The sequence below is a fragment of the Sinocyclocheilus grahami genome, unplaced genomic scaffold, assembly GCF_001515645.1.
Source record: "Sinocyclocheilus grahami isolate Dianchi unplaced genomic scaffold, SAMN03320097.WGS_v1.1 scaffold308.1, whole genome shotgun sequence".
Lineage (NCBI taxonomy): Eukaryota > Metazoa > Chordata > Actinopteri > Cypriniformes > Cyprinidae > Sinocyclocheilus > Sinocyclocheilus grahami.
The window spans coordinates 1,226,334-1,241,390 of NW_015505487.1; the positions used below are offsets into that span (position 1 = coordinate 1,226,334).

Genomic DNA, 15,057 nt, shown 5'->3' on the forward strand with positions numbered 1-15,057 from the left:
TTCTAATATTGATGTCAATTGCAGAGCAACCTGGACCAGTTACAGATTTTAAACCTTCAGAGATCAACAAGAATTCTTGCACTCTTGGCTGGAAGAAACCAATCAGTGATGGTGGAAGCCATATTGTTGCATATGTTCTCGAGATCTGTGAAGGGGAAGACAAATGGAAGCTGCTAATGAAGTCTAAGCTCACCCAGTACACAATGACTGATCTTGAAGAAGGAAAGGAGTACTTCTTTAGAGTCAAAGCCATTAATGAAGCAGCTGAAGGACCATCATCTGAGCTCACTGTCTTGGCTAAAGATCAAATAGGTATTCATATAGTATACCTCAGGGTTTTTTAACATCAAAGACAGTGAGACCTAATGCACAGATCCAATATATTGATACACATCCAATTTTCTCCCAACTCTTTACATTAACTATTATATAACCAACTGTGTTTATGTGAATGGTCAGACATTTTGACACAACAATTTGTGTATTTGACTGTTCAAGCACAATGGGTCATGCACTGAAATGGATGCCCACATGCAGATGCCTAATTCAGTTCTCTTATGATATTGTGCTTTTAATAACTGATTTAATTTAATGACTGCATGTCCCACACTTTGAAACCCCCTGGTCTACCTAGTAATTGCATTTGTTTCTTAGTGGTTATGCAACGATGTCCATTAACATATTTGTGTTTTTCTTGTCTTTTTACAGTCCTTCCAGACTTTAATCTTAAAGGTTTGCCAGACTCTACCTATGTGGCAAAGGAAGGAAGCACTGTTCGCCTTAATATCCCTATTTTTGGTATCCCAGCTCCTGCAGTCACATGGAAAAAGGGTGATGTTACTTTATCAGACAGTGGCAGGATCTCAGGTGAATCAACGGCAACAAACACGGTCTTGTTGGTTCGTGATTGCAATAGAGGTGATGCTGGCAATTTCACTGTTATTTTGAGAAACAGTGCTGGAACAAAGGAATCAGCTATTGACATTAAAGTTGTTGGAAAGCCTGGAATCTGCACCGGTCCCATCAAATTTGATGAAATCACAGCTGAAGCGATTACTGTAGAATGGGGTCCACCCAAAGATGATGGTGGATCAGAAGTTACCAACTATATTTTGGAGAAGAGGCATTCTACTGCCAACAAGTGGGTCACAGTTGCTTCTGCAATTCAAAAGAACTCTATGAGAGTTACAAGACTTCATGACGGAACAGAATACATTTTCAGAGTTTGTGCTGAAAATAAATATGGATTTGGAGAGTTCCTCAAATCTGATCCAGTGGTTGCTAAACATCCATTCAGTGAGTATTTAAAGAAATCCCAAATACATATTTTTATTTTATGAAATATGATATTTAAAAACATTTATTCACAACAAATACACACTTTTCCCCACACCAGATGCACCAGGGGCTCCAGCACCACCTGAGGTTGTGAGCATTCGTCATGAGTCTGCTATCCTAACATGGTCTGATCCAAAAGATAGTGGAGGCTCACCCATCACAGGTAAAATATTTCTTAACAACATTAATTTTTTTATTTTTTTTATTTATATGTTTATTTGCAGTTTGTAACAACTAAACCTTTTTACTACTAATATTGCTTATAGGATATTACGTGGAATTCAAAGATAGAAATAGCCTGATGTGGAAGAGAGCCAACAAGAGCACTTTTCCCCACACCAGATGCACCAGGGGCTCCAGCACCACCTGAGGTTGTGAGCATTCGTCATGAGTCTGCTATCCTAACATGGTCTGATCCAAAAGATAGTGGAGGCTCACCCATCACAGGTAAAATATTTCTTAACAACATTAATTTTTTTTTTTTTTTAATTTATATGTTTATTTGCAGTTTGTAACAACTAAACCTTTTTACTACTAAAATTGCTTATAGGATATTACGTGGAATTCAAAGATAGAAATAGCCTGATGTGGAAGAGAGCCAACAAGACACCTTTGAGAGTGAAAGAATGCAGAGTAACCAGTTTGGTTGAAGGACTGGAATATGAATTTAGGGTCATAGCTATGAATGTGGCTGGACTTGGAAAGCCAAGCAAAACAACTGAATCACTTGTTGCTCTTGATCCAATTGGTGAGTCAAAGTGTGCTTTCTTTCAGCTTTTTAAGATGTGCCGTTCATCAGGAAGAGATTGCAAAAATATTTTTTGTATATATTATTATCTCTTTCTATAGATCCACCTGGTAAACCTGATGTGATCAGTGTCACAAGAAACAGTGTAACACTAATTTGGGCTGCAGCCAAGTATGATGGTGGCCACAGACTGACTGGCTATATTGTCGAGAAATTAGAGCATCCTGGAAAGACCTGGATGAAGGCCAACCATGTGAATGTCCAAAGCTGTGCATACACTGTTACAGACCTACAGGAAGGCTGTACTTATGAATTCAGAATAAGGGCTAAAAATGCAGCTGGAGCTATCAGTGCTCCCTCAGAGACAACTGAGCCTCTTGTCTGCAAAGATGAATATGGTAAGCTGTATTGACAAAGTTTTAACAACTTTGCTTAACCAAACCCTCAGTAACCATAACAATGTTTATAATCATCACCTGACTTTCTACAGAACCACCAACTATCACAATTGACCCTGAAATGAAGGATGGAGTGACTGTGAGGGCTGGAGAAACAATTGTCGTAACAGCATCAAGCATTCTTGGGAAACCACCTCCTACAACGGTGTGGTCTAAGGGTGGAAGAGAATTCAAGACCTCAGATATTGTCCAAATTACAAGCACTCCCACATCTTCAACACTGTCAATCAAGTATGCCAGCCGAAAGAACACTGGGGAGTACACTATTACTGCAAGTAATCCATTTGGTATTAAAGAAGAAAAAGTCAAAGTGAAAATCCTGGATGTGCCTGGACCTCCAGGTCCTATTGAAGCCAGCAATGTCTCTGCTGAAAAATGCACTTTGACATGGTTGCCACCAGAAGAAGATGGTGGCTGCACTATCAAATCATATACATTAGAAAAGAGAGAAACCAGCCGCCTTCTCTGGACAAAGCTTGCTGAAGATGTTATGGATTGCCGCTATGTTGCCAGCAAGCTGATAAAGGGAAATGAATACATATTCCGTGTTTCAGCAGTCAATCAGTATGGTATTGGTGATGCAACACAGTCTGGACCAGTTAAAATGGTTGATAGTTTTGGTAAGCTTAACTTCATATTTTACAACATAATCTTTTTTTTTTTCATCTCTGACACACAGACACACTCACATAAATATATATAAATAAATAAAGATTTTTTTCTTTAACTTCTTAACTCCTTTTTGCAGGACCTCCTGGGCCACCATCAAAACCAGAAATTGATAATGTCAGTAAAAATGCTGTAACAATTTCCTGGAAGAGACCAATTGTAGATGGAGGAAGTGACATTAGAGGCTATAGTGTTGAGAGAAAAGAGAGAAGAGGAATGAGATGGGTCAGAGCTTCAAAAAAGACCATTTCTGATCTACGTTATAAGGTCTCAGGCCTGTCAGAGGGAACTGAATATGAATTCCGTGTAACTGCAGAGAATAAGGCTGGTTTTGGCGAGCCCAGTGAGCCATCACAGCCTGTAATGACAAAGGATATTTCATGTAAGTTGACCAAAAAATATTTTTAAATTCCAGATATTGTTTTCTTGTCAATCTTTGTCCCAAAGAACTTTTTATCATTATCATTTTATTCTTTTTCAGATCCACCAGGACCTCCATCCAACCCACGGATTACTGACACCACCAAAACTACAGCAACATTTAACTGGGGTAGACCCTTCTATGATGGTGGACTTGATGTTACAGGATACATTGTTGAACATAAAAAGGAAGGTGATGATGACTGGGTTCAAGACACAACTACTCCATTGAGAATAACAGAATTTGTAGTTTCAAATCTACAATCAGGAGGAAAATATCACTTCAGAGTCAGAGCACTGAATTCAGAAGGACTTGGTGAACCCTCTGAAGTTGAGCAAGTTGTTGAACTGGTGGATCGAGAGGAGGTTCCTGAATTTGAACTTGATGCAGAGTTGAGAAAAACACTTGTTGTTAAGTCAGGTGCTTCAATCCGCATATTTGTGCCAATAAAGGGCAGGCCAGCCCCAGAAGTAACATGGCATAAGGAAGATGTACCGCTTAAAGGCCGTGCTCACATTGACACTACTGAATCATACACTCTAGTAGTCATCCCTGAGTGTACAAGATATGATGCAGGGAAATATGTCCTAACATTGGAAAATGTTGCTGGAAAGAAGTCTGGATTTGTCAATGTTCGTGTTGTGGACACCCCAGGACCTCCAGTGAATTTGAAACCAAGTGAAATCACAAAACATAGTATTACTTTACAATGGGAGATTCCAATCATTGATGGTGGTTCAAAGATTACAAATTATATCATTGAGAAGCGGGATGCAACACGAAAGGCTTACTCAACCATTACAGCAAACTGGCAGAAATGCTCGTACAAGATTCCAGACTTGGAAGAGGGTGCTGAATATTACTTTAGAGTTTCTGCTGAGAATGAAAGGGGCATCGGTGAACCAGCAGAGACACCTGAACCAATTAAAGCTTCTCAGGCTCCTTCTGCACCAGATAATCTGATTGTTTCAGATGTTTCCAAGGACACAGCAACTCTTGCATGGACTAAACCAAAACATGATGGTGGTAGTCGAATCACTGGCTATGTGATAGAGGCTCAACTGAAAGATTCTGATCAGTGGACACATGTGACAACAATAAAAGCTTTAGATTACACTGCAACAGAATTGGTGGAAAATGCAGAATATGTGTTCCGCATCTTTGCTGTAAACAGCTCGGGTAGGAGTGAACCTCGTGAAAGTCGACCAGCTGTAATCAAGGAGCAAACCACTGCTCCAGGATTTGACCTCAGAGGTATATATCAGAAGATGGTGGTAGCTAAAGCAGGTGATAATCTTAAAGTTGAGATCCCTGTTCTGGGACGTCCAAAACCACTTGTTGTATGGAAGAAAGAAGATCAGGAACTTAAACAGACACAGAGAATAAACGTTGAAAATACTGCAACTTCTACAATTCTCAACATTAATGAAATTAAGAGAAAAGACGGAGGACAGTATTCAATGACAGGAAAGAACATCTTTGGAACTGTGACTGAAATCATTACTGTTCAAGTACATGATATTCCAGGACCTCCAACTGGACCAATAAAACTGGATGAGGTTTCTTGTGACTATGTGATAATATCATGGGAAGCTCCAGAAAATGATGGAGGAGTTCCTATTAATAACTACATTGTTGAAATGCGTGAGACAACTGGCACATCCTGGGTAGAACTGGCAGCAACTGTTATCCGCACAACATTTAAAGCAGCACGCCTTACAACTGGTATTGGATATCAATTCCGTGTAAAAGCTCAGAACAGATATGGTGTTGGACCCTACATAACATCAGAACCAGTGGTGGCTGCGTATCCATTTGATGTTCCAGGACAGCCTGGAATTCCACAAATAGTTGCCTTCACCAAGGATTCAATGACAATCAGCTGGAATGAACCTTCTTCAGATGGAGGTAGCCCAATTTTAGGATACCACATTGAGAGGAAAGAGAAGAACAGCATACTCTGGCAGAGGATCAGCAAAGCTCTAGTTGTTGGCAATATGTTTAAATCACCAGGTCTGATTGATGGTATTGCATATGAATTCCGTGTTATTGCAGAAAATCTGGCTGGTCTCAGCAAAGCAAGCAAGCCATCTGAGATGACATATGCACTTGATCCTGTAGACCCCCCAGGTCAACCAGTGGCACTTAACATAACTAGACATGAAGTTACTCTTCAGTGGTCAAAGCCAGAGGGCGATGGTGGTTTCTCAATAACTGGATATACAGTTGAAAAAAGAGAGCTGCCTAATGGTCGCTGGCTCAAAGCCAACTTCAGCAACATTCTTGAAACAAACTTTACTGTTAGTGGTCTCACAGAAGATGCTTCTTATGAATTCCGTGTATTAGCAAGAAACTCAGCTGGGGCTGTCAGCAAACCATCTAAACCTTCAGAGGTCATTGTCTGCAGAGATGACATTGAAGAGCCAAAAATTGATGCTGATGCAAGTTTCAGTAGTGCTGTGGTAGTGAAAGCAGGAGATGTCTTCAAGCTAGATGCACGTGTTACAGGTCGCCCAATTCCATCCTTGGTTTGGACTAAAGATGGCAAGGAGCTTGAGGACACTGGAAAACTAGAGATCAAAACATCAGATTTCTATACTTGTTTGATTAACAAAGATTCTTTACGTAGAGATGGCGGTGTATACGCTCTAACTGCTAGCAATCCGGGAGGATTTGCCAAATTTGTCTTCAACGTTAAAGTTCTTGACAGACCTGGCCCACCTGAAGGACCACTGCATGTCACAGACATGACAACAGAGAAATGTATTCTGTCATGGCTGCCACCACTTCATGATGGAGGAGGAAAGATTGAATATTACATCATTCAGAGACGTGAAACAAGTAGACTTACATGGACAAATGTAGCCACGGATTTACAAGTAAACCGCTATAAGGTTACCAAATTGCTGAAAGGAAATGAATATATTTTCAGAGTCATGGCTGTGAACAAGTATGGAGTTGGAGAACCTCTTGAATCTGAGCCTGCTGTTGCCACTAACCCATATGTGCCTTCTGATCCTCCACAGGCACCAGAAGTAACTGCTATCACAAAACATTCAATGGTGGTGTGTTGGGGACATCCTGAACACAATGGTGGAAGTAGTATAAATACCTACATCATTGAGAGGAGAGATAAAACTGGTCTTCGTTGGGTAAAATGCAATAAAAGAACTGTTACTGATCTGCGCTTCAAAGTGTCAGGACTAACACCTGGACATGAGTATGAATACAGAATCCTAGCCGAAAATGCTGCTGGCTTAAGTGCACCAAGCCCTTCAAGTCCATTCTACAAAGCATGTGACACAATATTTCAACCTGGACCCCCTGGAAATCCTAGGGTTTTGGATACAAGTAAGTCATCCATTACTATTGCTTGGAATAAACCAGTTTATGATGGTGGCTCAGATATCACAGGCTATATTGTTGAAACATGCCTGCCAGAGGAAGATGAATGGACAATTGTCACTCCAAAGGCTGGGCTAACAGCAACATCATTCACCATAACCAACCTTATTGAAAACCAAGAATATAAGATCAATATTTCAGCTCTTAACTGTGAAGGTGTTGGAGAGCCAGCCTCTGTACCTGGTTCACCAAAAGCAGAAGACAGACTCCTTCTACCCGAAATCGAGCTTGACTCAGACCTTCGCAAAGTAGTGAACATCAGAGCATGTAGTAACTTAAGATTATTTGTGCCAATTAAAGGAAGACCTGCACCAGAAGTCAGATGGTCAAGGGAGACAGGTGAACCCCTTGATAAAGCATCAATTGAAATTACATCATCTTTCACCACATTGGTTATCGAGAATGTAAACCGATTTGATGGTGGAAAATACATGCTAACAGTGGAAAACAGTTCAGGAACTAAAACGGCGTTTGTTAATGTCCGAGTTCTTGACACTCCTGATGCACCACAGAACCTTACAATCAAAGAAATCACAAAAGATTCTGCTTCCCTCATCTGGGATCCTCCAGTCATTGATGGTGGATCAAGAATCAGGCATTATATTGTTGAAAAACGTGAATCTACACGAAAAGCATATTCCATCGTTAATACCTCCTGTCCCAAAACAAGTTGTAGAATTGGAGACTTACAAGAAGGAAGCATGTATTTCTTCAGAATTTTGGCTGAAAATGAGTATGGTGTTGGTCTTCCAGTAGAGACCACGGAAGCTATAAAAATCTCTGAGAGACCTCTTCCTCCTGGAAAAGTGACTCTAAAAGAAGTAACTGGCAACAGTGTAACACTTTCTTGGGAGAAGCCGGACCATGATGGAGGAAGCAGAATTACGGGTTATATTGTTGAAATGCAAGGGAAAAACAGTGAAAAATGGACGCAAGTAATGACTGTTAAAGTAACAGAGGCAGTTGTTGTTGGCCTAACACAAGGTGAAGAATACTTCTTCCGTATTTCAGCAACTAATGAAAAGGGAACCAGTGATCCACGTCCACTTAGTGTCCCTGTGGTTGCTATGGATGTTGTTATTGCTCCTGCCTTCAAACTTTTGTTCAGCACATTCAGTGTTCTGGCAGGTGATGATCTGAAAATTGACGTGCCTTATGTTGCTCAGCCCAAGGCAGCAGTTACCTGGCAAAAAGATGGTATTGCTCTGAAAGAGACAACAAGAGTAAATGCTGAAATAGCAGAGAGACACCTTTACCTTGTGATAAAAGAGGCAACACGGGATGATGTGGGCAAATATACTATTAAACTGACAAACTTAGCTGGTGAAGCTACAGCAGACATCAGTGTTATTGTACTTGATAAACCTGGACCACCAACTGGCCCAATCAAAATAGAGGAGGTAACTGCAGACTGTGTTACATTGTCATGGCAGCCTCCAGAGTACGAGGGAGGCTGTAGCATTAATAACTATATTGTGGAAAAACGAGATACATCCACCACCAACTGGCAGATTGTATCTGCAACAGTGGCAAGAACAACAACTAAAGCTGCAAGATTGAAGACTGGCTGTGAATATCAATTTAGGATTGCTGCTGAAAATAGATATGGAAAGAGTTCAGTTCTTTTGTCTGAGCCTGTTGTTGCACAATATCCCTTTGAGGTTCCAAATCCACCAGGAACTCCAACTGTTCAATCTGCTACTAAAGAAAGCATGGTTATTGTGTGGAACAAACCCAGTAGTGATGGTGGAAGCAAGATTTTGGGATATCACATTGAGAGTAAGGAAAGAAACAGCTTGTTGTGGGTAAAGCAAAACAAAACACTCATTCCAGACACAAGATTCAAGATAGGTGGCCTTGAAGAAGGCATTGAATATGAATTTAGAGTTTATGCTGAGAATATAGTTGGTCTAAGCAAAGCAAGCAAAGTATCAGAAATCCAGGTGGCTAGAGATCCATGTGACCCTCCAGGCAAACCTGAAGCAGTGATTGTCACCAGAAGCTCTGTAACACTCAGGTGGACACCACCACAGTTTGATGGCGGCAGCAAGATTACAGGATATGTCATTGAGAAAAAAGAATTGCCTAATGGCCGCTGGATGAAAGCTTCTTTTACGAATATCATTGAGACCGAATTTGTTGTCAGTGGTTTGGTAGAGGAGCAGCAGTATGAATTTCGTGTCATTGCAAAAAATGCTGCAGGTGTGTCTAGTGTTCCATCAGACAGTACTGGTGCAATCACAGCCAAGGATGAAGTTGATCCACCCCAAATTGACTTGGATGCCAAATATTCTCAAACTATTGTTGTTAATGCTGGAGAATCATTCAAAGTAGATGCAAGAATACTTGGCAAACCTATTCCTTCAGTTCACTGGATAAAATCTGGCGAAGAACTTACAAATACTGCAAGACTTGAGATAAAGAATACTGACTTCACAACTACTCTTAGTGTGAAGGAGGCTATCCGTGTTGATGGAGGGCAGTATACCTTGCTATTAAAAAATGTTGGTGGAGCGAAATCAGTAGTTGTCAATGTCAAGGTTCTGGACAGACCTGGGCCTCCAGATGGCCCAATTTCAATCTATGGGGTTACCAGTGAAAAGTGCTGCATTGGCTGGAAAACTCCATTGCACGATGGAGGTGCAGAGGTGTCTCATTACATTGTGGAAAGAAGAGAGACCAGCCGCTTAGTTTGGACTGTTGTGGAATCTAAGGTACAAACCCTCAATCTGAAAATTACAAAACTCCTTCCTGGAAATGAGTATATTTTCAGAGTGATACCTGTAAATAAATATGGAATTGGTGAGCCTTTAGAATCTGATCCAGTGATTGCAGCAAATCCATTTGTACCACCTGATGCACCAAGTAATGTTGAAGTGTCAAATATAACAAAGGATTCCATGGTTATCACATGGCAAAGACCCACTAATGATGGCGGCAATGCAATTACAGGATATATTGTTGAAAAGAGAGACAAAGAAGGTGTTAGGTGGGCAAGATGCAACAAACGTGTAGTGAGTGAACTACGCTTTAGAGTAACAGGACTTCTTGAAAACCGAAGTTATGAATTCCGTGTGTCTGCTGAGAATGCAGCTGGAGTTGGTAAACCAAGTCCACCCACAGTGTACTTCAAGGCAGTGGATCAAGTCTTCAAGCCTGGTCCACCAAACAACCCCAAGGTAATTGATGTCTCAAGAGCATCTGTTGTCCTGCATTGGGGAAAGCCAATTTATGATGGTGGCTGTGAAATTCAGAGTTACATTGTTGAGGCATTTGAAGTCACTTCCGATGAATGGATGATGTGTACACCACCCTCTGGAATAACAGAGACAAGATTTGAAGTTAAAAAACTGCTTGAAAAGCATGAGTACAAATTCAGAATCTGTGCCATAAATAAGGTTGGTGTGGGAGAAACTGCTGATATCCCAGGATCCATTATCATAGAGGATAAACTTGAGGCACCAGATATTGATCTTGATGCTGACTTGAGAAAGATGATTACTGTCAGGGCTGGAGGCTCTCTAAGATTGTTTGTTCCTATTCGTGGACGGCCAACTCCTGAAGTCAAGTGGGGAAAGGCTGAAGGGGAAATCAACGAGGCAGCTCAAATTGATATTACAAGCAGTTTCACTTCACTCATAATTGAAAATGTTAATAGATTTGACAGTGGAAAATACACTTTAACTCTGGAAAATGCCAGTGGAACAAAATCGGCATTTATTAGTGTCAGAGTATTAGATAATCCTGATGCGCCTGCAAACTTCCGTGTGAAGGAAATAACAAAGAATTCAGTCACTCTTACCTGGGAGCCACCGTTGCTAGATGGTGGAGCTAAAATTAAAAATTACATTGTTGAAAAACGAGAGAGTACAAGAAAGGTATACTCTGCTGTTGTTACCTGCAACAAGATGACATGGAAAATTGAACCACTCCAAGAGGGAAGCAACTTTTTCTTCAGGGTTCTTGCTGAAAATGAACATGGTATTGGATTGCCGGCAGAGACTCTAGAACCAATAAAAATCTCAGAGGTGCCACAACCCGCTGGTAAAGTTTCTGTAGTGGACGTTACAAGGAAGAGTGTTTCCCTTAAATGGGAAAAACCAGAGCATGATGGAGGCAGCAGGATTACTTATTACGAAGTTGAAATGCAAGCAAAGGATCAAGATAAATGGTCTCTTTGTGCTCAAGTAAAATCCCTTGACACTGTTGTAACTAATTTAGTCCAAGGTGGGGAGTACAATTTCAGAGTCATTGCCGTCAATGACAAAGGAAAGAGTGATCCCAGACTCTTGGCAACTACCTGCAACAAGATGACATGGAAAATTGAACCACTCCAAGAGGGAAGCAACTTTTTCTTCAGGGTTCTTGCTGAAAATGAACATGGAATTGGATTGCCGGCAGAGACTCTAGAACCAATAAAAATCTCAGAGGTGCCACAACCCGCTGGTAAAGTTTCTGTAGTGGACGTTACAAGGAAGAGTGTTTCCCTTAAATGGGAAAAACCAGAGCATGATGGAGGCAGCAGAATTACTTATTACGAAGTTGAAATGCAAGCAAAGGATCAAGATAAATGGTCTCTTTGTGCTCAAGTAAAATCCCTCGACACTGTTGTAACTAATTTAGTCCAAGGTGGGGAGTACAATTTCAGAGTTATTGCCGTCAATGACAAAGGAAAGAGTGATCCCAGACTCTTGGCAAATCCTGTTGTTGCAAAGGACCTTGCTATTCAGCCCACAGTAAGAACAAAACTTAGCACCTACAATGTACAGGTTGGGCAAGATTTGAAAATTGAAGCACGAATTTCTGGTCATCCAAAACCAACTATTACATGGAACAAAGATGGTTCAGCTCTGAAACAGACCACAAGAGTAAATGTTGCTGACACTGCACATCATACCACTCTTACCATCAAAGATGCAACAAGAGAAGATGGTGGTATGTATAACATTGCTGTGGCTAATGTACTTGGACAAGCAGAAGCCACTGTTGAAATAATTATACTTGAAAAGCCTGGCCCACCAACTGGCCCAGTCAGGATTGATGAAGTGAGTGCAGAGAGCATTACATTATCTTGGGACCCACCAACATACACTGGAGGCTGCCAGATTTCAAATTATGTTGTCCAAAAGAGAGACACCACCACCACTAACTGGGTAGTTGTTTCTGCCACAGTAGCAAGAACCACACTTAAAGTTAGTAATTTAAAAACTGGAGCTGAATACCAGTTTAGAATTTTTGCTGAGAATAGGTATGGTAAAAGCTATGGCATTGACTCAGATCCGGTTCTTGCCCAGTATCCTTTCAAGGAGCCTGGGCCTCCAGGAACTCCATTTGTGTCTGCATTCACAAAAGAATCTATGGTTGTTGAATGGCACAAGCCAGTCTCAGATGGTGGAAGTGCTATTCTAGGATATCATCTAGAGAGAAAAGAGAAAAATAGCATTCTTTGGACAAAGATCAATAAAATACTCATTCAAGACACCAGATTTAAAACATCTCCATTGGAAGAGGGCATTGAATATGAATTCAGAGTCTATGCTGAAAACATAGTTGGAATTGGAATGTGCAGCAAAATTTCTGAGGGTTGTGTGGCACGTGACCCATGTGACCCACCAGGCACCCCTGTGCCAGTGATTGTGACAAGACACTCAGTGAAACTTAGATGGACACCACCGGAATATGATGGAGGCAGCCTTGTCACTGGATATGTTGTGGAGAAACGAGACCTGCCAGAGGGTCGTTGGATGAAAGCTAGTTTTGCAAATATTCTTGAAACTGAATTTACAGTCACAGGCCTGATAGAAGACTGCAAATATGATTTCAGAGTTATTGCCAGAAATGGAGCTGGATCAGTTAGTAGACCCTCTATGAGCACAGGCTCAATTACAGCTAAGGATGAAGTTGAACCACCAACCTATGAGGTTGCCTCAGAGTATAGCCAAATTTTGACCGTGAATGCCGGAGACACATTTACCCTGGAAGCATCCATACTAGGAAAGCCTGTTCCAACAATGCAGTGGTTTAAGAGTGATGTGGAAGTTGAAAATTCAGCAAGAGCTGAAATCAAGAACACTGACTTCAAAGCAATTCTTGTTGTCAAAGATGCCATTCGAATTGATGGAGGACAGTACACATTGCACCTCACTAATGTGGCTGGAACAAAGTCTGTTTCCTTCAGTGTAAGAGTCCTTGATAGACCTGGACCCCCTGAAGGTCCTTTTTCTGTCTCTGGTGTAACATGTGAGAAGTGCTCATTGTCATGGCTGCCTCCAAAACATGATGGTGGCAGTAGCATTTCTCATTATATCATACAGAAGAGAGAAACAAGTCGTCTTGCTTGGACTGTAGTTTCAGGTGATTGTGGAGCAACCATGTTTAAAGTTACTAAACTTTTAAAAGGAAATGAATACATATTCCGTGTAATGGCTGTCAACAAGTATGGAGTTGGTGAACCACTTGAATCTGCACCAGTGAATATGAGAAATCCTTTTGTTCCATCTGGGCCACCTAAAGAACTAGAAGTAACAAATATTTCAAGGGATTCTATGACAGTATGCTGGACTCGTCCTGAGACTGATGGTGGAAGTGAAATTGTTGGTTATATTGTAGAGAAGAGAGACAGAGCTGGAGTGCGGTGGACAAAATGTAACAAACGCAGAGTCACAGACTTACGTTTCAGAGTCACAGGCTTGACAGAGGATCATGAATATGAATTTAGGTTATCTGCAGAAAATGCTGCTGGAGTTGGACAGCCAAGTCCACCATCTGTTTATTACAAAGCCTGTGATCCAACATTTAAGCCTGGCCCACCAACTAATGCACACCTTGTTGACACTACAAAGAATTCAGTCACAATTGCATGGAGTAGACCAATATATGATGGTGGTTTAGACGTCCAAGGCTATGTTGTTGAGATATGTAAAGCTGATGAAGAAGAATGGACCACATGTACTCCACCCTCTGGATTAAATGATACTACATTTACAATAACTAAACTTACTGAACACCAAGAATACAAAGTCCACATATGTGCTTTTAATAAACTGGGTGTTGGTGAGCCAGTGTCTATCCAAGGAACTGTCAAACCAGTGGATAAGATGGATGCCCCTGAAATTGAGCTTGACTCGGAGTTGAGGAAAGGAATTGTTGTGCATGCTGGAGGGTCTATGAGAATCAACATACCATTCAAAGGACGCCCCATTCCTGAGATAAACTGGACCAAGGATGAGGGAGATTTACCAGATAAAGCCCAAATAGAAAAGGGACCAGATTACACTCAGTTATCAATTGATATATGTGACAGAAATGATGCTGGTAAATATACTCTGACTTTGGAAAATAATGCTGGCACTAAATCAGCCTTTGTGTCAGTAAAAGTACTCGATACACCAGGTGCTCCACAGAACCTTGTTGTGAAAGATGTAACAAGAAACTACACCACCCTCGTTTGGGAACCTCCACTTATAGATGGTGGTTCAAAAATAAAAAATTATATAATTGACAAGAGAGAATCAAATAGACAAGGATTTGTAAACATTACTACCAAGTGCTCCAAGACCAGCTTCCGTGTTGGTGATTTGACAGAAGGTGGTGTTTATTACTTCAGAGTCATGGCAGAAAATGAATTTGGAATTGGTCTCCCTGTAGAAACAGAAGAATCCGTGAAGACAGCAGATCCTCCTTTATCTGTCGGCAAGGTAACTTTGACTGATGTGACAAAAACAACAGCATCACTTTCATGGGATAAACCAGATCATGATGGTGGTAGTAGAATCTTGGGTTATTATATTGAAATGCAGCCAAAAGGATCAGAGGAATGGACAATTGCTACAGTCACCAAAACAGGTGAAGGTACAGTGACAGGACTTAGTTCAGGACAAGAGTACCTCTTCAGAGTTTTAGCTTACAATGAGAAAGGAAAAAGTGATCCAAGGCCATTGACTGCTCCTGTCGTAGCCAAAGATGTTACTATTGAACCAAGCTTCAAACTACTTTTCAACACATACAGCGTTCAAGCT

General features: G+C 41.0%; 1 protein-coding gene across 1 annotated transcript in view; it reads left to right on the forward strand.

The window, feature by feature from the left end:
- The window catches only part of ttn.2 (titin, tandem duplicate 2), a 195,235-nt gene that overhangs the window by 147,743 nt on the left and 32,435 nt on the right, over positions 1 to 15,057 (forward strand). Inside the window, exons 201-209 of the mRNA XM_016293855.1 lie at positions 25 to 312; positions 709 to 1,296; positions 1,397 to 1,501; positions 1,889 to 2,086; positions 2,188 to 2,484; positions 2,577 to 3,164; positions 3,293 to 3,595; positions 3,695 to 11,067; positions 11,470 to 15,054. Coding sequence (XP_016149341.1) covers positions 25 to 312; positions 709 to 1,296; positions 1,397 to 1,501; positions 1,889 to 2,086; positions 2,188 to 2,484; positions 2,577 to 3,164; positions 3,293 to 3,595; positions 3,695 to 11,067; positions 11,470 to 15,054 — 13,325 coding nt within the window. The remainder of the gene's footprint in view (positions 1 to 24; positions 313 to 708; positions 1,297 to 1,396; positions 1,502 to 1,888; positions 2,087 to 2,187; positions 2,485 to 2,576; positions 3,165 to 3,292; positions 3,596 to 3,694; positions 11,068 to 11,469; positions 15,055 to 15,057) is intronic.